The 22,590-nt window shown below is 47.4% G+C and overlaps 1 protein-coding gene across 13 annotated transcripts in view; it reads right to left on the bottom strand.

Annotated features, from left to right (window-relative positions):
* The window catches only part of Zfp618 (zinc finger protein 618), a 166,314-nt gene that overhangs the window by 75,913 nt on the left and 67,811 nt on the right, over window positions 1-22,590 (bottom strand). For all 13 annotated transcript variants that reach the window (XM_008763813.4, XM_017593751.3, XM_039111067.2 and 10 more), the window contains one exon: window positions 1,594-1,637. In XM_008763813.4, coding sequence (XP_008762035.1) covers window positions 1,594-1,637 — 44 coding nt within the window. The remainder of the gene's footprint in view (window positions 1-1,593; window positions 1,638-22,590) is intronic.

Below are 22,590 nucleotides of genomic sequence, written 5' to 3'. Positions count from 1 at the left end.
TAGAAAATAGCAACGAGAATAATTTTGTGGTTGGGTCATCACAACACAAGGAACTGTATTAAAGGGTCACAGCATTAGGAAGGTTGAGAACCACTGATTTAGAGGATACAGTTTCCAGTTACAGAATCATAATACTTATCTGGAAACCCTTACCTTTATCTGTCTTTTCCTGTTTTAAGATAGGGTCTCCCTAAGCTATTGAGGCTAGCCTTGAACTCTTTCTGCAACCCAGAAAGACCTTGAACTCATAGTGCTTCTGTCTCTCAGCCTTCCAAGTAGCTAGGGTGTCATGTCTACACCACCAGGCCCAGCTACGCACTAGATGGCAATCCAGACCGTTAAGTGACTCAAATGAGGAATTGTCTACACTAGATTAGCCTGTGGGTACACATCTGTGGGGAACTGTTCTAAGTTAAACTGTATGGCAGAGCCCATCCCACTATGGGTGGCACCATTCCCTAAGCAGGGGGAATGTATGAAAAGTGCAGCGATCAAGCTGAGCACAAATAAGCAAGCCGGCACACATATTTTCATTCCCCCCTGCTCTTGACTAGCTGTTTCAGGATACTGCTTCACTGGCTTCCCCACGATCAACTGCAATTGCCTTTCAGCTCAAAGAACGTATCTCCCAAGGATTTCCAAAGGGTGTTCCAAGGAATATTCATTAAGTAGGTGAATCTCAATAAAAGGGTCCCTTGGTTCATGAGGTTTAAGATGACATCATCATCCCTTCTCTCCTCTTTTCTTCCCCACCCAAGCAAGCACATAATCACATTTAAGACTAAAATGTTCCACAGCAATTAAAAAAAATATGTGGTTGACATTGTCTATTCCAGTGTTCTCCTGGTGAATCTGGCTATAGAGAGAGCCATTGTAATTTCCCCCAGACCCCCCAAACTATTAACATTTTAAAGGTCTGGTGTTTGGGGGCCCATGGACAAGCTCTTTCATGTAGCAATCAAAATATGACCCTTGAGTCCAGCAGGTAACCCCTGACTGTATGTACCAGGAAGCCACCTCTCTTCTCTGTGGTTTACTTACTTCTGCCTCCAAGGCCTCAAACAGTGGTCACAGGATCACTCAAGCTTTACCCAAGACACCTGCAGCACCAGTGCTAACCTTACAAAGTGCCAACTGGGAAAACCACAGTTGGGCCTTATGGCTAGGCCTTTATGTCTTTCTCCCTTCTCTGGCAATACCAACCCAGCTCTCCTCTGGCCTTCCTCTCACATCTCCTGACAACTTCACAGGTAAGGACAGACTCCTTGTCCAGCACGTGGATAGCCCACAACCTTGCCTTGGAGTGATGGATTCAGAAAACTAAGCCCAAAGCCCAAGCCCGAGTATGTGGGCCCGGGAGTGCCATACTCCTGGGGTATCCTGAAGTAGTCATTATATCTGCTAAGCTCGTTGCTTGTCTTCTCCCCAACTTTAGCAGCCACTGGCTAAGTTCTTCAATGAGTCACACATTAATGCCCACAGAGGACGCATGGGGAAAACTGCCCACCAGCTCGTATCCTTGAGAATGCATGCGTGCCTCTCCTCTTTCCAGTGGTCAAGACGGGGAGGGGTATGGTGTGGAGAGGGATGTACCTGTTAACCTCGCTTTTCCTTCCAGGGGCACTGGCTCCGTCCACCTGCAAAAGAAACCCAGAACACCTCCATCAGCCACTGCAGAAGATAAAGATTTTGGGTACCACTACCACCCTGGGTGGTGCCCACAGAGCACTAGTCTTCAGAGAGGCTGTCAAGGACATAAACAGCTCCATCCCTCCAAGCAAGAGACCCTGTCCCCAGCGGCCAGAGGGAGTCAGGACACCTGCCTACTCACAGCTGCTTGGCCCTTTAAATCCAGTGGAGAGCCCACTGCCAACACAAAGCCAGCAACCACATGCCCTGGGGATGCGGGGAGAAGTAAGTAACTAGTTAAATCTGAGATTGAATTGCTCTGTTTTTATTTTCAGCTGGGATTTCCAATAAAACAGTGGCTGCAGATTTATTCCTACCAACTGGAGGGAAAAAATCCCATTATGTTAAAATATTCTGTCCCCCAACCCTGTGAGCAGAGAAAAGCAAGAGAGGGCCAGCTCTTAATCTTTTTATTTAGGGGTGAGGGGGATGGGGAGATAAAGCTGACCAAATGAAATTTTCACAAATCAGAAAATTCTGGTTCAAATGGAGAGACTACAGTCCTGGGAGCTGCTTCTAGTCTTATGAGGCCTGACTGACAATGTCCTGGGGTCATGACTCTTAGTCCAGGAGTGAGGAAGACTTTGGCACAGAGACCAAAGGAGGCTACAGGAATGTGAACAGTGCCAAGATCCTCCCCCCACTGGCTACAGGTGCTGCTCTTCTTGGCTATCTCAAAATACCAGCAACCATAGTAATTCAGGAGACCATGTCCGAAGTACAAGAACATGTGTCCCAATGTCCCACTGCATGTGCCCCACATCTTCAAACACTCCTGGCAGGGTCCGTGGTGCACCCTGCTATTTCTGTGATAAAACACGTACACAGCCACCCTGCATGCACTCCTGAGTGACAACCTCCCCTCCCCCAGGTCAAGCTCTACTGCTCAAAGGTCATGGTCTTTTTATGTCCAAGCTTTCTAAATTGCAGAGCCATGGGTGAAGGGCCAAGGACCTGAAGTAAAAACAGCAGTTGCCTTTTGCCGTGTGCTTATGAGAGGTTAAAACCTGGTGAAACCACAAGGCCGGGTTTGACTTGAACAAACCATCAATATATAAAAAGGGTTTCATTCCCTAAAGGTCATGGTCCCAGGTTCTCTTAAAACCAAACCAAACCAAACCAAACCAAACCAAACCAAACCAAACCAAACCACCAGGTAATCCAGTAGTGGCATTCAGTGCTACAGGGTAACAGGCCAAGCAGTGTTGGTATTCTTGCTTCTCCACAGAGCCCACACTGCTTGGTCCCTGTGAGTGTCCCTACAGGCTCCCCTTGCCTACTTCTCAGGGAGTGCCAGTGCAGGGCATGCATGTCTCTCCTCCCCTGTGCTCACAGCAGGGCCCAAATCCGAGGCTCAAAAACTTGGTTTATCCGAAGTCCCACAGCCATGAGTCCAGTCCAAGGACACTCCAGAAGACACCCTTTTCAGCCCCAGAATCCTTTACTCTGCCGATGTTTTGGAAGTGCCAAGTATCACCCTGGAGTTCCCAATCTCCACACACAGCCAAACACGGACACAGAAGGTACTATGCACATATGGTTTGGAAAGAGCGACAGCTTGTGATTTCAGAAGAAACAAAGTGGAGAGAGGTCTGCCATTCCATGTGAGCAAAGGAATTGGATCAACTGTGGCCTCTTCCCTACATCCTATTCCTCAGACTCGATACAAGGCTGCTTTTGTGTTCAGGTCCTACAAAGCAGAAGACGTTTGAACCTGGGAGTTCTTAATGAAATTATAAAATTCCAAATAATCTCTTGTCTTTCAGGCTGATCTGTGGGTATGGATTTATAATATTTCACATACACTTTTAACACTGTCTTTTTCCCTCACAATGTTTTTAAAGATTTATCATTTCTGTTTACGTGTGTGTGTGTGTGTGTGTGTGTGTGTGTGTGTGTGTGTGCGTGCGCACGCATGAGTTTATGTGCACATGTATGCCTGTGGAGGACAGAAGGTGTTGCATTTCCTGGAGCTAACGTTCCAGGTAGTTGTGGGCTGCCCTCTGTGGGTGCTGGGAACCAAACTCTGGCCTTTTCCAGAGCAGTACTTTAACGATGAGCCCTTCCTGCTACACACTCACTCTAGTTCTTTCCATCACGTCTTTATGCCAGGTTTGCTAGGTCCAACAGAGTGAGTGTACAGCAGGAGGGGGGAGGATGGATGCTCTGTTCGGGCACACGTGACAGTCTTCAGCTGTTTCTCTGTGGCTGACGTGTGGCTTCATATAGCTGGAAGCCACTCCTGATTGTTTCGTAAAAATGAGAGACAACGACAAAATGTCTCCAACTATTCAAATTGTTGAAACAAGTCATTGCAGAGAATGGGGCCCCGGTGGGTGGGGGATGCTGGCTGGCACCAGGTACCAGAGCTGCTAAAGGAAGGACTATCTAGACTGGAGAATGCTCTCCCATTCATGGCCAGCCATGTGGTAGGCTGGGAAAGGATGAAGGATGGATGGGCAATGGACACAGGGGCAGACACCAAGATAATATGTCACTATCGCAGCAGCACATGGTGAGCCCAGCTTTTGTGACTGGCACGGGGCTGAGATAAATAAGGTCATGGATGTAAAAATATTTAGCGTGGACACGGCAGGAGCCACCAGCAGCCCAAGAAGCAGTCAGAAGCCAAGACTTACTGGGTCTAGAAAACCAACGTTCAGGAAAGCGGAATGATCTGCACATGCTACAGATCCAGCCTGGACTGCCCCAGAATCCCTTGCTCAAGGTGGCAGCTTAATAGGTTCTACCAGATCACCACAATCCCACGACTATCTCCAGTGGTCCAGATGACACCAATTACAGTTTAGCATCAAGCCTAGGTAGGGCCCAAGTTGTAACAGCATTGTAATGTGACTGCTGTGGTCATGTGTCATCCTCTGCTAAGAAACTATGTGCTCCAAAAGGACCCTTCCTTTTGGCTCCTCATGCCCTGGTTCTGTCTGGGTCTTACTGTGAACCTCAGGCAGGTTTCCTGTAAACTGACTCTCTCTACAAGTCAAAATGGAGGCAGGTGCAGAGGGCTAAAGCAGGTCCCCCCTCCCCCTTTCCCCTCCTCCCTGCCACCTCTGCCTCTCTATGTTGAATTGACCTAACCTCTACCACCAATGAGATATAGAGGAGACGGGCCCATGGGGATCCGGGCCCATGGGGATCCGTCCTCCTCATTCTTGCTGTCTGGGAGTAGACATGGCAGCCCTCCAGCCCCTGTGTGGTACCCCATCCTCATTCCCAGCTCCATCCATTCCTTATCTCCCAGCTTCTCTCCAGTACCTGGGCAAGGCTAGTTTTGGTTTCCTTCCTCCCTCCTTTCCCTTCCCAGATGCATGTTAAGATGTTCTTTTCCATTCTCTTATTAAGGGTTTTCTTGGAAAGAAAATATTATTCCAAACCCAGAAATTTTATTTCTAAATTTGTGCAAATGTAAGTTGTAAGACATTAGCTGCATTTCACATTTTGTGCAAATGGCAGAAACAGGCAATTCGTGTGCTACGGGGATGGGGGCTGGCCAACGATTTCGATAAAATAAACCCTTTTTTAATTTAAATGCTAATGCACTGAATTAAAATTTAATAACTGAGGAAATTGAAAAGCCGAGCAGGAATATTGGAAATAAATCCAAGCAGAAACAGCTGAAATTAAAAATTCTAGAGAGTGGGAGGACAGCAGCTAAGCTGTCTTATATGATTACATTTTTTTTTTCAGAATGAAGCAAAAAAAAAAAAATCCTATCTCTCGCTGGCTCTAGGGCAGTAAATCCACAGCGCTGTGATTTATTGCTCAATTTTCCTGAGGGAAAAAGGCTTTCTTTCATGCTGAAATATTTCATAAATTTCAAGCCAGCATAAATTCTTAATTTAAAAGTTATGGAGGTCACATTTAGTGCACGGGTACAGTTCCAAAATCTTAAAGGCATAGCAGCAACCAAAAAAAAAAAAAAAAAAAAAAAAAGGAAAAAGAAAAAAAAAGAAAATGCAGAGGAAAAGACGGGTAGAATATGAGCATTCTCTCTCTCTTTTTCTTTTCTTTTTTTTCCATTTTGGTTTCGATTCACAAAGTTGAGATTCCATCCTTAAAGATTCTTCCTGGATAGATAAAACCCAACCAAACATATGGAGAACCGGTGTGTGTTTGGAGATCAAGCTGTAAAAGATAGAGATGAAGATTCAATTCAATTGTGAAAAGGCTTTTTTTTTTTTTGGTCTTTTTTAATTTTATTTTATTTTCGGTTTTGTACAGCCACTTGAGGAATTCCTGGTTAACAATTTCCTCCTGGTTGGGAAGGGGTGAAGGTGGGGGAGGGAGGCCAGTGTAATTGCTTCTCTTAGATCTCCAATCTTTTGTGCACTATGATATATTCATTTGTTATACAGCTGTTCAGTGGCGGAAAGAATGCTGGGGCGCCCATAATTCTAAGCAAATCAATCAAAAATTAATGATTTGTCATGCTTGCACAATGGAGGAAAAACAGCTCCTTGGGTCCTGGATGCCTGATCTCCAAGAAGGAAATGCCTTTCTGTGATAAGAGGGGGCTGATGAGGGACCACGGGTGATCTGGCACCTCTGTGAAGGTGGTGGGGTCACTATGTTGGGGTGAGCATGTGTTAGATGGCACCAGGACAGGCTCCTGCCTGGTGCATTTATTTCCATAGTGGCATAATTAGGTTCTTGGCTTTGCCATCCCCATCCCCCATGGCAACTTGAAAATCACTTCCTGTCTGGAGGACTGACTAGCTCCCCTCCCCCAACTGGATTTAACTTGTCCCTGTGCATTGTTCTCCCAGCACTGCTAAGACAGCACCACCAGCATCTCCCACCAATGCCACAGCGGCACAGGAGCCACCCCTGGTGTCCTCCCAACTATGGGTCACTCCTCCTAGGCCATGTCTCCAGCACCCAGCTCAGGGCAAATACTCAACAAATACCACTGGATTTGATTACAGGGATTGTCGCTCAGGAAATCCTGTCAGCAAGATGGCCCTGATGACCAGACCACCCTGGGAAGGCGGCAGGGGTGAAATGTGTATTAGTGCACACACACATGCTTGTGTGCTTGTGTGTGCTCACGTGTATGAAGACAAGAGGTCAACGTGAGATATTTGCTTCATCTACCTTCTACCTTATTCTTTGAGAAAATGTCTCAGGAATTCAGCTAGACTGGCTGGTCACAGAGGTCCAAGGATTCCCCCCACCACCACCCCCACCCCCACCCGGTTCATTTCCTCCATGCTGGGACTGCAAGCGCACACTGTTCTCACATGGGTGCTGGGATCCGGACTCAGGTCTCCATGCTCGTGCTGCAGTCACGATCCTAACTGAGCCATCGCCCCAGTCTTCAAAAACTGAGTTTCACTGATCAGTTCACGCCCCACCCCCTCTGTAAGTATTTCATGAAAGCCTACTATGTGTCAAGTACTGTGCTGAGTTCTAAACCAATCCCCAGGGGTCATGAGCTATCCCCAGAACTGAAAACGGGCAGCAAAGGAAAGCCCTCTGCATGCTCCATCATACCAATTCACACGAAGGCCACAGTCTTAGGTGTCCATAAAAGGCATGTATATGTGTGTGTGGCATGTGGGTACACACGTTTAGAACGCATGTTAGCTCAGAAATTTAAGTTAAACTTAAACTAAATGAAAATTGCTAGGGAAAATCCCTAGCAAGACAAGAAGCAGCTATCAGATCGCAGGGACCTGTCCAGTGACAATCCTGTGTTCCTTACTATTTATGGAGGACGGTTAAGGAACTATTGTAGCCACGTTAATGTATCCCTTTCCTTCCCCACCGCATAGCCTCCAAATTGATCACACAACCTTCCCCAATGAGCAAGGACTGAGATAGGGAGTCAGTCATCTACCCACCACCCCTAGAGTGCCTTCCACAAGCTAACCCTACCCTCACAGCACTTGCGGTCAAGTGACTGATGCAATCAGTAAAATATGCATCATTTAAAAAGAGTTCTATGCAGGGGCAGACAAAGGTAGAAATGTCAGAAATGCTGGGCACAAGGCCAGGTTGTGGGTTATGAACAGAATTAAAAATGGTTAGGGTAGGCACCACTGAGAGAATACTAGGAGGAGGTGAAGGCCCGGCCACGAGGTATCCAAGTCAGGGTGAATGGGTTGCAAAGTCCACAAGCCAGGAGTGTGCACACATAGTGAGCTCACGACCAGCAAGGATGCTGATGGGCTGGGTACAGTAAGTGAGAGAGACAAGGAGAAGTAATGAAGTCAGCTTACACAGGGCCCTGAGAGGCCACTAAAGAGCTTTGGTTTTCTTACCCTGGGGAGCCACAAAAAGGTTCTGCCAAAGTGACAAAATTTGACTTCCACTTTAGAAATACTGCAGTGGCCGCTGCTCAGAAAACAGGCCCTGAGGCTGGGACGTGGCAGTAGAGGGGTAGGGTAAAGAAAGCAAGACAGGACTCACTCACTAAAGAAATGGATGTGGGTTGGGTAGAGAGAGAAAGTGGCAAGGAAAATTAAAACAAAACAAAACATCAACAACAACAACAAAAACCCTAAAACAGAACACCAGTAAAAATGGATAGCTTTCTGGTATCCAACTTTAATGACCCATACGTCACATGGACGGTGAGAGGGTTGTACCATGCGGCTTCTCCTGAAGATCGGGTAAAGGAGACAGTACTATTAGCCACATCCTTCTGATAATTTACCCAGCAGCCACGGGGGCAAAAGAAATGGCTCTGTGTCATATGGCTACAAGCAGCTGGCTCAGTTCTCACTCTATGTCCACTTATGTCCTTTATGGACCTCCAGCTCCAAATCCTTGGAGTGAAATGTGGCTCCTAGCAAAGTGCAGGAAGTGTCTTCCTACCTCCGCTCCTAGCCCCATCCAGAATCAGGAAGTCCTTACTTCTAATCCCCTGGTGTTCCTGAGAGCACCAATGGAAACAAGTAGATTATCCAGTGCAGAGAGCCAAAATCTCAGTTTCTAAAAAAGGGGTTCTGCTCCCCCAAAACAGAGCATAGTGTAATCTCCCCAGTTAGACCACGAGTCCCACACCTCATTCAATGGTTTACTTATATGGGACTTGGGTATCAAATTTGTGTCTTATTCCCCAACTGAACATGGATGCTCAAAGCCACTGACTGCCCCGGATTGCAAGACTTAAAGGGTGAGTAAGGTCAGACAGAGAAGATTTGGGGATAAAGAAGTGGAACCCAGATGAGTGTAAGCTCAGATGGGCTGAGCACTAGGACAATTACTGGGGAACCCATAACAAGAACAGCTGAGGAGAGGGGCGATGGTGACTCAGTGACCTCCAACTGTCATCAATGGCCACAGTTACCACCTATATGCCGGAAAGACAAAGGGTTCCAAGTGCATTGCTGTCAAACAGGATCTAACTAGACTGTAGGGTTCATAGGGTGGGCTTCCCTGAGGGAGAGAAAGGTGTGTAGCACTTAGACTGTCTAGAGGCAGTAAAAGGTGTGGGGGAGCCTGGAGCTTCCACAGGCAAAGAGAAGGGAGCAACACCATGGCAGGGGCAGGGTAGAGCCCAGGGCACCACATGGTTCAAGCTGTAGCCTTTACTTCTGGAGGAGAACACCAGTCCATCAGTGTGCACAGGATCCCACCAAGAGATCCTGACTAGACCCATAGGCCACTGAGCTCAGGTTACCCTCTGGGTAGACCAATGAACTAAGATCGCATGAAGAAAATGCCCCAGTACCAAGCAGGCACAAGGGAGTGCCTCAGACAGTAGCAAAAGTGTGTTGCTACTTCTCAGAATCGAGTTCAGTGCTGCTAAGAACTTCCTGCCATTCTTCCAGTGTGCTGGGAGTGGGGAGGGGAGATTGCCTGCTTGCACAGACCTGCGCACAAGGGAAGAAGGTAAGATACATGAATCACCTCTGATGGGGCCTTAGACGTGGAAGCAGTTCCCTCACACTGCCAGGCAGGGATCTCCAGACTTCAGAGTCCTGGTCCCCTCTCTAGGGACTAGCTGTCATCACCACAGTTGGAGCCCCAAGTCAGTTCATACATTCAAAGGCTGCTGTGATGGCTCCGGCTCTCAATGTGTGATCATGTCTTCCTAATACTGGGAGGACCACAAAACACTGCTTCATAAAGTGAGTTCTCCTGGGTCAGGCCCAGTGAGCTGCTGTGGTTTTTAACTACATGATGTTTGTTTTCAAAGGGACCCTTATCTATCTTTCATCTTAAAGATGGGCCTTCAGGAGAGGAGACACTGTCAGAATTCTGTCCTCGAAGTACTCAGACCAGACAGAGATCTCGAAAGCAGATGGGGGCAGAGGTGGAAGCTCAGGAAGGGAAGGAATCACAAACCCCTCAGGCTCAAGGTCCACAGCAGGAAGAGGCACCCATAGGTCAAGTCAGGGGTGGCCACCCTGACAGTCAGCATGGGCCATAAGGCCAACTATCTAGACAGGTCAAGACTTCAGAGTGGACCAACTCCTTTCTCTGTAAAATGAAGGTGGGAGGTGCTGTGCCCACCTCTCCCAGGTACGGTAAGGATGAAGTGCATTTATCAGTCACATGCTCCATATGGGGTCTCTCATCCACAGATGTGGGAGCACCGTTAATGCAGCAGGAAGAACCCTAAGGAAGATAACATGGCAGTGCAGAAGCAGCTCAGGGCACAGGGTCTGCCCTAGTCTCTTTAATGGTTTCTGCCACTCTTCAAGGTGGGGACAGTCCTGATGGCCAGGGAAGCCTTACAGGTAGGCAAGATATAGAGACCAGTTAAGAAAAGGTCACAGGGCTGCCCCATTACAATGACAAGCCTGATTTCCAGGCTGCAAGGTGACCTTGGAGAGTGACCTGGAGGGGACATGCTCCTCTGGATGTATCAATGAATGCTGTTCTGTTTGTTTTCTTAAAAAGCAGAGAGAGAGAGAGAGAGAGGGAGAGAGAGAGAGAGAGAGAGAGAGAGAGAGAGAGAGAAGCATCTTTTTCCAGTCACCCAGTTAACCTCTCAGTTTACAGTAGGGTGAGTCATGTGACCAAATTCCACAAAAAATTCTCTCTCCAGGTTTATGATTTTACAGGAAACTCCAGGGAAAACTGCCTGAAGTGAGTTAAAACCAGATTAGCTATAAACCACGTCCTGGCACACTCTCACCATGCCAAGACTCAGATTACTCATTAATTAGGTGATAAATATTCACTTCAGATCAGCAGGAAGTGGGGGAGGGGCATGCGGGGGTTGAGGGGGAACTTTTTTTTCTTTTGGCTTCCTGGGGAGAAAAAAAAATCTATCATAAACACAGGAAGGGCTGTGTGTGAAGTCTGAATGAGATGACCAGGAATGGCGGGATAGGGGTTGGGGATTTAGCTCAGTGGTAGAGCGCTTGCCTAGGAAGCGCAAGGCCCTGGGTTCGGTCCCCAGCTCTGAAAAAAAAAAAAAAGAACCAAAAAAAAAAAAGAAGAAGAAGAATGGCGGGATAGGGCTGTCTCTAAGTGAGATGGGTGTGGAAAAGGCCACTCTCCAAAGCTTCAAGAGCAGACCCCAGGCTTGACACCCCTTAAGCCGCCCAAATGACCTTGTTGGGAAGAGGACAAGCCCATGGCCTGCTGGGATGATGGTTCTGGTCCACAGTTTCTCCATTTGCCCAGTGAAGTACCAGATCGGAAACCTGTCAAGCCCTGTGACAATGTGAGGAACCAGGTAGATTGCACTCCACGGTCAACTTGTTCTACCAGGGCAATTAAGCCCTGTGACCCTGCTCCAGCCACGTGCGGACTCTGAATCTCCTTTTTCTCCGGTGTCAAGTGAGAGATTAAAAACCAGCCCTTTTACTGCTGCCAGGACATTCTTAGTCAGTGCTAAAATGTTCCGTGACCCATAGACCTGAAGAGTCACTCTGATGACGCAGATGGTAAGATATAAAATTAACGTCATTTAAGAAGAAATCCTGATTACTCCAGCAAGACAGATTTTGTATAGTGATTCTCGGCATGGAATGTGAAGGCTGATGGCTGGGTTTAAACCCTGGCTCCATAACTCAAAATCTGGGTGACACTGGGTGACATGTTAGCTCATGACTTGGTTTCCTTATCTGTGAAAGAGATAATGAGAGAGCTCACTTCACAGGGTTCCTGAGGACTGACCCTCAGCGCAAAGCTCCCTACACAGTGCCTGGCACACCGAGACCTGCACAAATAATGACCTCTTACTAACATCACTTCTTAGAAGTGGACTCCATAAAACCACCATTGATTGTCCAGAGTGATGAGGTACAAACCATAATCCCAGCAGTCAGAAGGCTATGACAAGGGGACAAGAGTTCAAGGCCAGCTTGGGCTACATAGCAAGACCCCGTCTAGTAGCTCAGAAGGTAAGCAAAAAGTATACACTTGGGAGACAAGATACATTTTCATTTATAAACAGGCAAGTCCTTTTCTTCTCCAAACCTCAGTTTCTCCCAGTACAGAGAATTTTGATAGAATGGGTTTTGAGGACTCTCCCGGGTCCGAAGCTTCCCAACTCTGCTGTCTCTTTGTCCTGCTGTCTTTGCCGGCTAGATTATTCTAACCAGGAAGTCCTCACCAGTAACAGAGACAACTTGGTCCGGTCTTGTTACCAACCACACTGTAGGCTTCCTGAGTGTGGCTCATGCATCTGGGGCTGGGGCTGTGCTCCACGTGGGTGGGGCTTCACGAGACTGGCTGAAAACGTAAATGAATTGTACTGCCAATACCGAGAGAGCTGTGGTTCTAACTGGGGTCTAGGGAACCATCTAGTCCAGGAATGGTAAGCAGGTTTATTTCAGTGCCAATTTTATTCAATTAGTAGTGGCTGCCTGGGACAGTGTGCTCGGAGGGTTCCAAGGCCATATTAGAGCTTCACTAGAGACTGCTCTGATCTTCTACAGATGTCTGTGGCGAACTAAGCTGAGGGTGGTAACATGTCCATACCAAACTGGCCCAGCATTTCCTTTGTACAGACAAACATACCGAGTTTCCTGACCCCCAAAACAGTTTTCCCAGGTCATCACAATGGAAAACAGCCCAAGACAATAGAGTTTGGGACTTTTAAATTTTGGTTTTACATAATATATATATATATATATATATATATATATATATATATATATATATATATATATAAAGAGAGAGAGAGAGAGAGAGAGAGAGAGAGAGAGAGAGAGATCCAGAAACAAATCACACAGAATTTGTGCATGTGTAAGAAAAATTTATAAAGGGCAAATTAGATGTTCTAAATTGTATGTGTGTGTGTGTGTGTGTGTGTGTGTGTGTGTGTGTGTGTGTGTGTGTGTGCATGCATGGAACACATGCTCTAAGTAAAAAATATTACAAATTCCTCTCGCGAAATAACTCCTGGTCAGCCAACCACAAGCTCTATAAATACATCACAAGATCAACAGTCCAGGCAAACAGGGGAAGGAGGAGGAACAACTGTATTGAATTTTTTTCAAAATCAAAATAGTTTCTCTCTCAGTTGGAAAGGAAGGAGTCACCCACTTCCCAACCAAACAAGAAGACTTACAAAACATTAAGAAGATGGTAATTCTACACATCCCTGTGGGCGCCTGCTGGGAAATCCCAGCAGCTAGACCATTTTGAAATTATTCTATAATTCTGTTTTCTTCTCAAATACAAAAAAAAAATCTGCTGTTCTGAATTCATTAGTGCAGCTGTGATTTTTCACAGCAGATTCCATAAGACTGCAGTGTCAGTGTCCAGTCAGGGCTGTTCTTTGGAGTCCAGGGAATGGGCCAAAACAGATGAATGAACCAAGCAAACACATTTTTAAACGGGGGGGGGGGGGAATCACTGTGGGTCTTTTCCTCTTTTTCTTTCTTTTCTTTTCTTTTCTTTTCTTTTCTTTTTTTTTTTTTTTTTTTTTTTGGAGACAGGGCTTTTCTGTGTGGTTCTGACTGTCCTGCAACTTGCTGTGAAGATCAGGCTGGCCTCTAACTCAGGTCTGTTAAATGCAGGCAATTCAACTATTTAACTGGTGGCTCTGAGCCCCATGAGGCCTTTGACCAGAGTCAGTCACATCTAGGGACCTGCTGCTGGCAGTCAGGACTTGGAGAGAGATAAAGAACTCATGTTAGAGCCATCTGACGTAAGAAAAATCACAACAAGATCGACCCAACAGGAAAGGAGCACAGAGGGAGGGCTGCAGCCCCACAGGAAACACCTCATGAAGCAGAGATGCAGAAGAAAAAAAGCTTAGGCTTCTCCCTCTATCTCTGCTGAATAGCCTATGGATAGAAGCGGTTGAAGGACAGACAGCAAAGGCGTCTGGGAAATGTAGTCCTCTACCACACAGCACAAGTAGGAAAAGATGGTGTTCTTAGAGCTTAGAGAAGAACCTCTGGGATCTCAGGACTACAGCTGGAGAATGTGTGAGATCTAGCCATAGTCTACCCATGACACACGAGTGGGCATGCCTGCAAACTTTCGTGGATGTTTTTACTTCTTGCCTTTTCTGAGAGCCTGCTATTAACCCAAAACACGGAAGACTAGCTATTCCAACTTACCACCAGGAGATCCAAGCAATCTAGAAGCATCTCCTGACCAGACCAATCACTACCCTCAGAGACAGAAGCTCTGTAGGTTCTAAACTCTTCCACCTACAAGACCACTATAGACCACTCCAACTTTTTGTTGCTGTTTAAGTTTGCTAAAGGCCATTCCTACCACATCGGGGCACAGCCACAACTCTGGGAATCTCTTTGTCCTGGCTATTGGGAAAGACCTGATTTAGATACATTCTATGAAAGACTGCCTTCGAGGCTCCATTCCCACCTCCCCCAAGCCACAGAAGCTACCTCCCTCCCTGTTTTGTTAAAGCATTTATGGCCTGAGCCATTCAAACAGTATTGATCAAGCAGCTGGCATACTCAGTCATCTTTTTATGACCTGTCTTCTCAGCTGGACCATTCATCTTCCCCAGCAGGGGCCATGCCTCTGTATTCCCTGGGGCCCAAAGACTAGCTTGTCTCCGTAGCATCCAAAGGGGGGATGATTCAGGTTCTGGGAAGCCAGGTCTGGGTGAGGGACGATGACATGTCCCATCAGCCCTATGCCTCCATCTGCATAGTGATGGGGGATGCTGCACCCATGACTTCATTCAGTTCACCAGGCTGCAGTCATACTTTGCATGTTAGAGAGGAATGAGCAAGCTTTGGGTCACTTTACTGAAAGCTATCCAGTTTTGATCAGCACGCAGATTTTAATTCTCATCTTCCAAGACAAATACCAAGTTCCCTCCCTTTCCAAGATCCCACATCCTGTTTCTCTTTCACAAATTGGGTTGATTTGATGAAATCACTCAATAAAAAAGAGTTCATAAGTGTAAGGCTCTTAGATCAGTGGCCTGCACAGACCATACTCGATGCAATTAAGGACTCTATTGCCTTCATGACCAGCATCCATACAGCCGTGTCCATGCGGTACGCCAATCTATCACAACAGCCATAGCGAAAACAATGCAAAGAAAAGTAGTAGAAGATGGAGAATTCCTATGCTTCGTTTGAGCTAGGCAATTATGGAAAGACTCAGGACTTAACAATTAAAGATGCATGGAGACACAGTAAGATTCTTGGAGGTCTACCCCAAACACTGACCACCCTGCAGCAAGCACAACTGCGTTCCCCAAAGCTAGGCTTGTGGCCCCTCTTCCTGCGCCCCCATAAGCTTCTGCAGTGCATGTCTTCAGTGTAAAAGTTACGCCATGGATGCATGGCCTTTTGAGCCAGGTGTTATGCTGAATACATGGGAAAGAAAGTACATAAGGTCATATGTGTGAGCATGCAGGCTGCAAGCCTCCCTAGTGGGGACTAGCCACATGACCTCTTTGGCTAGGCTGTATATGGGGCTCTTTGATCACAACCACCAAGTATGAGCTTCTAGCTTGGCATGCAAAAATGAGCACTCTAGCCACCATGGCTTGGTCCAGACTCTTTGGCCAAGTCAGCAACCACCCACTCCACTAAGGTGTAAAAAGAGGGCAGAGACTTTTTCACTGTCACCAGGAATCTCCGGAGAGGCTATGTGTTTCATGTGTCACCAAACTGGCATCATCGCCACAGTCTAACCAATTCCAAAATTCCTTGACTCCATAATCTCACTTTAAGGAACTGCATCTGTGCATACTGAACAAAAGAAAGACAAAGGTTCACGCTCGAAGATGCCCACTATACTATTTATGTAGGAATTTGGGGACAGTCAATAAAAACATCAGCAAATGCCTGCTTCCAAAGCCCTCAAGACAAGATGCTTGAAATTGGTGGAGAGAGCTATGTGAGACAAAAATGCTACACTGAAGTGACAAGAGCTCAGTTAAAACTCTACAAACAAACAAAAGAAAACCTTATATAAAGCGAATCAAAACAAACGCACAAGGTATATATATATACCCAAGAATCCCAAAGCCATTACCCTGGAAGGTGCAAAACTGAATGGCGTTCCTCATCCTCCCTGGTTTGTCTCTTTGCTGTTACTTATGAGGAAAAACCTCACAATACTCTAAACAATTAGGCTGCCCATCTAAAAGGATGGGCCCTGGGACAAAGTGACAGTGGAGTGTCATCCTACCCTGGACTGAGAATTGTAACCTTACAAAAGCCTGGTCTGGGGCTGACAAGATAGCTTAGTCAGTAAAGGTGCTTTCTGCACAGCTAACACGTGGAAGGAGAGAACAGACTCTCAGAAAGTAATCTCTGACCTCCACATGTACATGAATGTCACATGTATGACAGTGTCCATGGAGGCCAGAGGAGGGTTACAGGCAGGTGTGAAAAGTTCGATGTGGGTGCTGGGAACTGAACTGGAATCCTCTAGAACAGTAAGTATTCGTGACTGCTGAGCCATCTTCCTCCAGCTCCCATTTTCCCCTTCTGAGGTCCCTTAGGCAGCAACTCAAACCAAGCTAAGTGTTTCTGTGTATGTTGCACATCCTAGGTAAGCTGTTATAACTTAAGTGGTGGCCACCACAGCAGCAGTGTGCTAGTGTGCAGAAGACACTCTGAAGTGCCAGCCCTCAAAGGCCCATCGTGTCTGATGCTGTCCATCAGCCTCATTAGTAGGAGCTATTAACCCCTTTACACCTAGGGAAACTAAAGTGTCAAAACATGAGAGGTCCCGCTGTTGGTAGAACAGAAGTGGACCAAGCACACCTGTGGGTGACAAACTGGTGCAATCCTGGGGTCCAATGACACACAGTCCAGGCTGGGATGGCAACACAATCAGGCCACATTCCATTTCATCTTCGCCAGGTCATTGTGTGGTGAAGGTTACTCATGAACTAGTGTTGCAGCTTAGTTGACAGGAGGCCTGCTTAGCACTTCAGTTCATAGCACCTCACAAAGCCAGGTACAGCCTGTGATCCCAGCACGCAGAAGCGTCAGGATAGGATGAGAAGTCCAAAACAGTAACAAAATATCCATGTCTGTTTCCCCATACTTCCTAGGGATTCTAGCACTACAACAGTTTCATACAGAGACACGGATAGCCAAGTCACATGTCTCTAGTCATATTGTCCTACGTGCAACAAGGCCAATACATGAGCCCAAGCTTGTCTGGTCCTGGAGCCTACAACTTTAGAGGAATCCCAGTTTCCCCTAAAGGAAAGAGGACAGGAGCCACAAGACATCACGGCAGAGTCACTGTTGGATGTGGTGAGCTCCCACAGGCCATTGGCACAGGAGAACAACCACTTCTTGATGGGGCAATACCAACAGGTACTGGATGAAAGGAAGAATGGCTTCCCAATATGGCAATAGTCACAAAGCTTGGAAAAGAGGAAGTTATCCTTCAATCTTGGATACATCTAGAAGATCCCAGATCTTCTTAATGCTTCCCAGACTTGCCTTCATCACCTACCTTTTATGCTTTCTATTTAAGGGCCACTATCTTTGAGTGAAAGTCTGTGGACCAAATATTTCATTTCCTTATTTCCTTCTTTCTGGTTTCACAAGTGTTGTAAAAAGTTAATGAATCTATAAATTGCTCATTGGTTTAAAAAAAAAAGAAAAAAAATTAGCTAATGGAATTTTAATGAAATGCCAAGTTCTACGTAGCTGATGTTAAGCCCAGGGCTGAAACACTGGCACCAAGTAGCCCAAATGGGGTTCCACCAGGTAAGAAGAACAGGAAGTCAAGAACAGGAAGTTATGAGCAGAGCTGCATCTAAAACACGACAGTCTCTCCACCCCAGACCTCACAATCACCATGAAGTAACATCTGTACTAAAGGAAAAGTGGTCAATCTATTGGGATGCCATTTCTGAGACAAGGAAGATGACACAGAAAATACTGTTTCTCCCATGGGCTGAGGCCAAAATGGTAGCACATCTGAGAGAGCCACAGCCACAGAACCACTGAGCTTTGCTCCTCTGGAAGTGTACACTAGACAGAGAGTGGAGAAGACACTCTGGGCTTGGTTGGTACAAGGCTCCCAAACCAGAAATGCTGATCTAACACCTGCTCCACAGAGGGCACTGGCCAGAAGCGCTCCCTGCTTCAATCCAGAAGAATGTGATGCCACAAGTCTTTCAGAAAGTCCTCCTGCTTCTTAAAGACCTCCCCTCAGGCTTCCTTATCCCCATAGAACAACCCTCCCCTCCTCCACCTCTCTGCCCCTTAAGAGCCTTCTTTGAGCTGTCTGACCTTTCTAAGTCACTAGGCTGACCCTGTCATCCTCCCTCACCTAAAGCACTGCATCCCGGACTCTCATTTCTACCAAGGTGAAAAACACAGCCCTCCTCCTTCTCCACAGCTTCTGCTCTTCTCCAGCCACCAGTCTTCCCACAGCTATGCTCGCACCCGACGTTCCACCACACTCGTACTCCTACACTGCCCCCAAGCAGGCTGTCTTCTCTCCCATCTTCCCAGTCTGGCTCTGAATGGCCTTGGCAGCAGAACACCTCTGGGGTAGCCTCCCCCTGACCTATGACCTGAATGCCACCATTAAAAACAGAAGCACTTCTGATGTGACCTTCCCAAAGGCTCCAGGTTCAGTTACCTACCTGACTCTCCTAGGCTGAGTGCAGCCGGGAAGGACCAAGGTTCACTCACGAAGGAAACACACGGGCAAATGCTAAAATGGGTAAGTGACAAACTGTCAGCCTAGAGCACCTATGTCATACAATCCTGGGTTCAAATCCTAGGTCCTGGGCCAATTCTGCCCAAACTCCTTGGGCCCACAGCCTCCCAAGGTGCAATGAACGAATAAGAGCAGAAAGGAAAGCTTCCTCTTTCTTCTTTGGCCTCCATGTCCCTGTCTTCCTTCTCTGTGAGTGAATGCAGTTCAGTCAGCCAGAAGTGAGAATCACGGTCAGCAAAGACAGGGCAGGAGAAATGGGATTCTATGGAAGGCCAGCGGCAGGAAGAGCTACAGGCACACTCAGAAGTACACAAGAGCTCGGGTGTTCCTAGGGAGGACCTGGAGGAAGGCAAGTGACACAGCAGCAGATATCAGCACCTCCACCAACTAGAAATACCTGGAATTGCAACAGTAGCTTTTGGTTTCCAGAAATTTCAGAGCCTCTTTCTCTTTGTTTTCCCCTTAAACTAGTTACAATTAGCATGGAGGGATATAATTACGTTGTTAGTCTAATTGCCTGTTTGAAACAGGATCTACAGGGGTTTAATGGAAGATTTGAAGGGGGCAGATAAAACAAAATGTCGTGGTAATCGAGGAAGAACCGTGTACAGTGACTTTCTTCTCAGGTAGAGACAAGGACTCCCCAAGCCAAAGCCAGGGAATTGCCTCCCATGTAAACTCTCTGGCCTGGCTGGGTGGGGAATGGCATGAACCAGGCAGCTCGAGTTTGCTGGAAATTGATTTTGGAGATGTTGACCTAGTTAATTAGAAGGCAATCCTAGCAAAGCCTTTGCTTGCTAGAGCCCTCCAACTATTATTGGCAATGACACAATTACACATCGGAGGGCAGTATTTTCCCAGGTGGAGCCAGCGCCGTGCCAGTTAACATGCGGCCTCTTCTGGGGGCCTCCTCATTGCTCTAGGGGACCATGTAGTCCACTGAGGACAGAAGCCAGAAAGAGGCAGGCCTGAGATTAGGGTGAAGAGGAACATCTGTTTCAGAGGAAGAAGAATCTGAAGGAGAGGCAGTAAGCACTTCAGCAGTAGTCATTCAAGTTGGACGGCCAGGCCATCGCTGGCCTGAGGTGCTGAGGAGCCCGCTAGGAGAATGAACTGGGTGATTCTAAAGAACTAGATCTGCTCTCTCCCCTGGCCACAGAGAAGAAAGGAGTCTTAAGGGAGGGAAAGGCTCACTTCCTATTTAGCCCTATTTATGGCCCCTGAGTTACAGCACTAATCTCCAGAAGCTATCCCTCTTTGATGGCTACATGGAAAATGTTCCTTTTCTAGCTATTTCCTCCAATGCCTGTAGCATCCCAATACCCATGGCTGCCACCATGGGGAAGAAGTGAAGCCCAAGGCCCAGCAAGCTCACACCCATGGTGGTCACTGCTATTCCAGGACTGGAAACAAGGAAGCTAGGAGTCTACCTTCACTCCTCCAACAGCCAGGCTGAGAAACTGACAGGAGACCAGCTGTAGAGCTGCCCCTCAGTTTCCACTCCTCAGACAAGGAGTGGCTGCCCGTTTCCAAATGCTGAGAAGCAGGACACTTCTCAGGCACGGTTGCAATCACGCTGACCCTGGATGTACCTTACATCAGTGAGGGCACAGCTGTTCCCATTAACGCCGGCTGGCACAAAAACAATACCAGTTTGCACTGTAAGGAGAGTGGGGCATAAGAAATCTAATGTAGACAGAGGCCAGAGCGCCCTATCCACCTACACTGAGGGGCATGTGGCAGGACAACTGGAAGGTTCTAGTAGGAATCTGTAGTAAATCCTTACTGAACTCTGGGGACTTAGTAAGATGAACACCTCAAGAAACTCCCTGCCCAGAAGGGCCAACAAGGCAGCACGGGTCACGAGGACACTGTAAGTACCACCATGACTGGATACCACCTAAGTGTTGGTTTGGCTGCTCCTAAAGACTGCAGCCATCCTTCCTCTTGGGGCGTAACTACAGAGTTCCTGACCCCACTGTCTGGAGATAGAGGATCACTGACGTGAAGTATCTTGCTCCAGGAGACCAGGTTCACAGGCAGTTGTGTCTGAATTCCAATTCCCCTGGACAACACTAATCACTGGCAGAGGAAGATTCACTGAAAAGCCCAGGCCAGCGTTTTTGGCGCCTCCGTGCTCCCTGTGTTCTGCCCATCACACCCGAACATGTTGTACGAGACCTTGTTGAACAACAATGAGTAATGAAGCCTCATTCAGCAGGGAGACAGATGTCAACTCTTATAAAATATAAGGACTTAAGGAGCATACTATAGATACACGGACAGCCTCCCCAGGAGGCTGGCCTTTCTGCAACCATCCCCATCAGGACAGGCTGTGGGGAAGAAGAGTGTGAGCCTGGCTCTGAACCAGCAGGCACCTGCCGGACACTTACAGAGAAGAATGAAGAGCCACTCGTTGGTCTCAGACGACCAGCCTGGGTGTGAGGTCGCTCGCAGCTCTGAGGCTAGATTCCAGCAAGGTTGTGAGAGGCCATGATATAAGTATTCACTGTCTCCATCTCCTGGTTCCTACCTCAGGGTGGGCACTGCCATGCCCTCTTTCAAACTCGGAGAACGAACGGGGATGCAGCCATTCAATTAACACAGCGGTGCGCCCCCGCCTTGCTCTGGTAATTACACACAAGGTTGGGCCACCTTCATCCCTCTAGGTACCGTGCGTGCCATTAGGGAAGGAAGATGAGGTATCTTAAAGGAGCAAAGGACTATCTCTGAGGACTCACGGCAAGCCTGCGGACTCTGTCTCCTCGACAAGCAAGTTCTAGGCTCATCACCAAAAATCTGTCTGAACCTGTCCTCAATGGCTTCCCCCATTTCACCAATTGCACTCCCTGCCTTTTTCTCCATAAATTTAATTAACGTACTGCATGACCTTGGGTTAGAGAAGCCACCGCTCCCCCTTCAAACTCAGTTTCCCTCCCTGTACAACAAGAGCAGAGATAACCTCTCTTGGCTCACCTACAGTCAGAACATCCCGGAATTCCGAGCCTGGGATAAGTCCATGACCTTGATATTACAAGCGACTGCAGCTCGAGGCTCCCTGGAGTGCCAGGACCCTCCCGCTCAGAAAAGCTATGACCTGGCAGTAGTGCCAGTTCTCAGGCCCTGTCTCATTCTAAATAGACAGGGAGGGCCACCTAACCCAGTGAGGGGTCTTCTCCATCCCCACGGGACTCCAGAGCTCCAATCTGCCTCTGGCCTGTCAGTGTAGCGGCTAGGCCAGGGGATTCAGAGAGACTCCGGATCAGAGTCTGGATCCAGAGCATAAGCGTGAGGCTGAAATTGTAATAATAATAACTGACATTTATATCATGCCTTTCATCCCCAAATCCCAAATTAATTAACTTTTTACGAGACATTTTTAAACTAGTGCCATTTAATAAAATTCTATTAGGAGAAGTCTTTTTTTCCCAGCCCTATATTTTTTATTAACAGCCACCAAAAAATATAATTTACAGGCAACTGAAAGCCAGTCAAGAGAGGGAGAGGGACGGTTCCGTCAAAAACGAAGCAGGAAGGCTAGTGCTGGCTGGAAGGCTGAGCTCCTGATCTTGCTGTCATGGGTCCCGTCCTGGGGCCTCTGGGTGGGGGTGGGGTGGGGTCCCATGGGCCTGGGTTACTCTGCGAGATTGATTCAGCACACCGTCATTCATTCCCTATTTATTGATCGTCAGTTTTCAGTAGTCACCTCACTAGCTGCTGTGGAGACCTCAGAGAACAAAGAATCCAAGGCCCCTTCATTGTTGGAATGCACAGCCCAAGGGTTAGAGGGGCATTCGAGAACCAATCACCACTGCAGTGGGTGCTAATCACAGCACC

Source organism: Rattus norvegicus, chromosome 5, assembly GCF_036323735.1.
Source record: "Rattus norvegicus strain BN/NHsdMcwi chromosome 5, GRCr8, whole genome shotgun sequence".
Lineage (NCBI taxonomy): Eukaryota > Metazoa > Chordata > Mammalia > Rodentia > Muridae > Rattus > Rattus norvegicus.
Note: the sequence above shows the minus strand (reverse complement) of the source record. Positions and strands in the feature narration are given on the sequence as shown.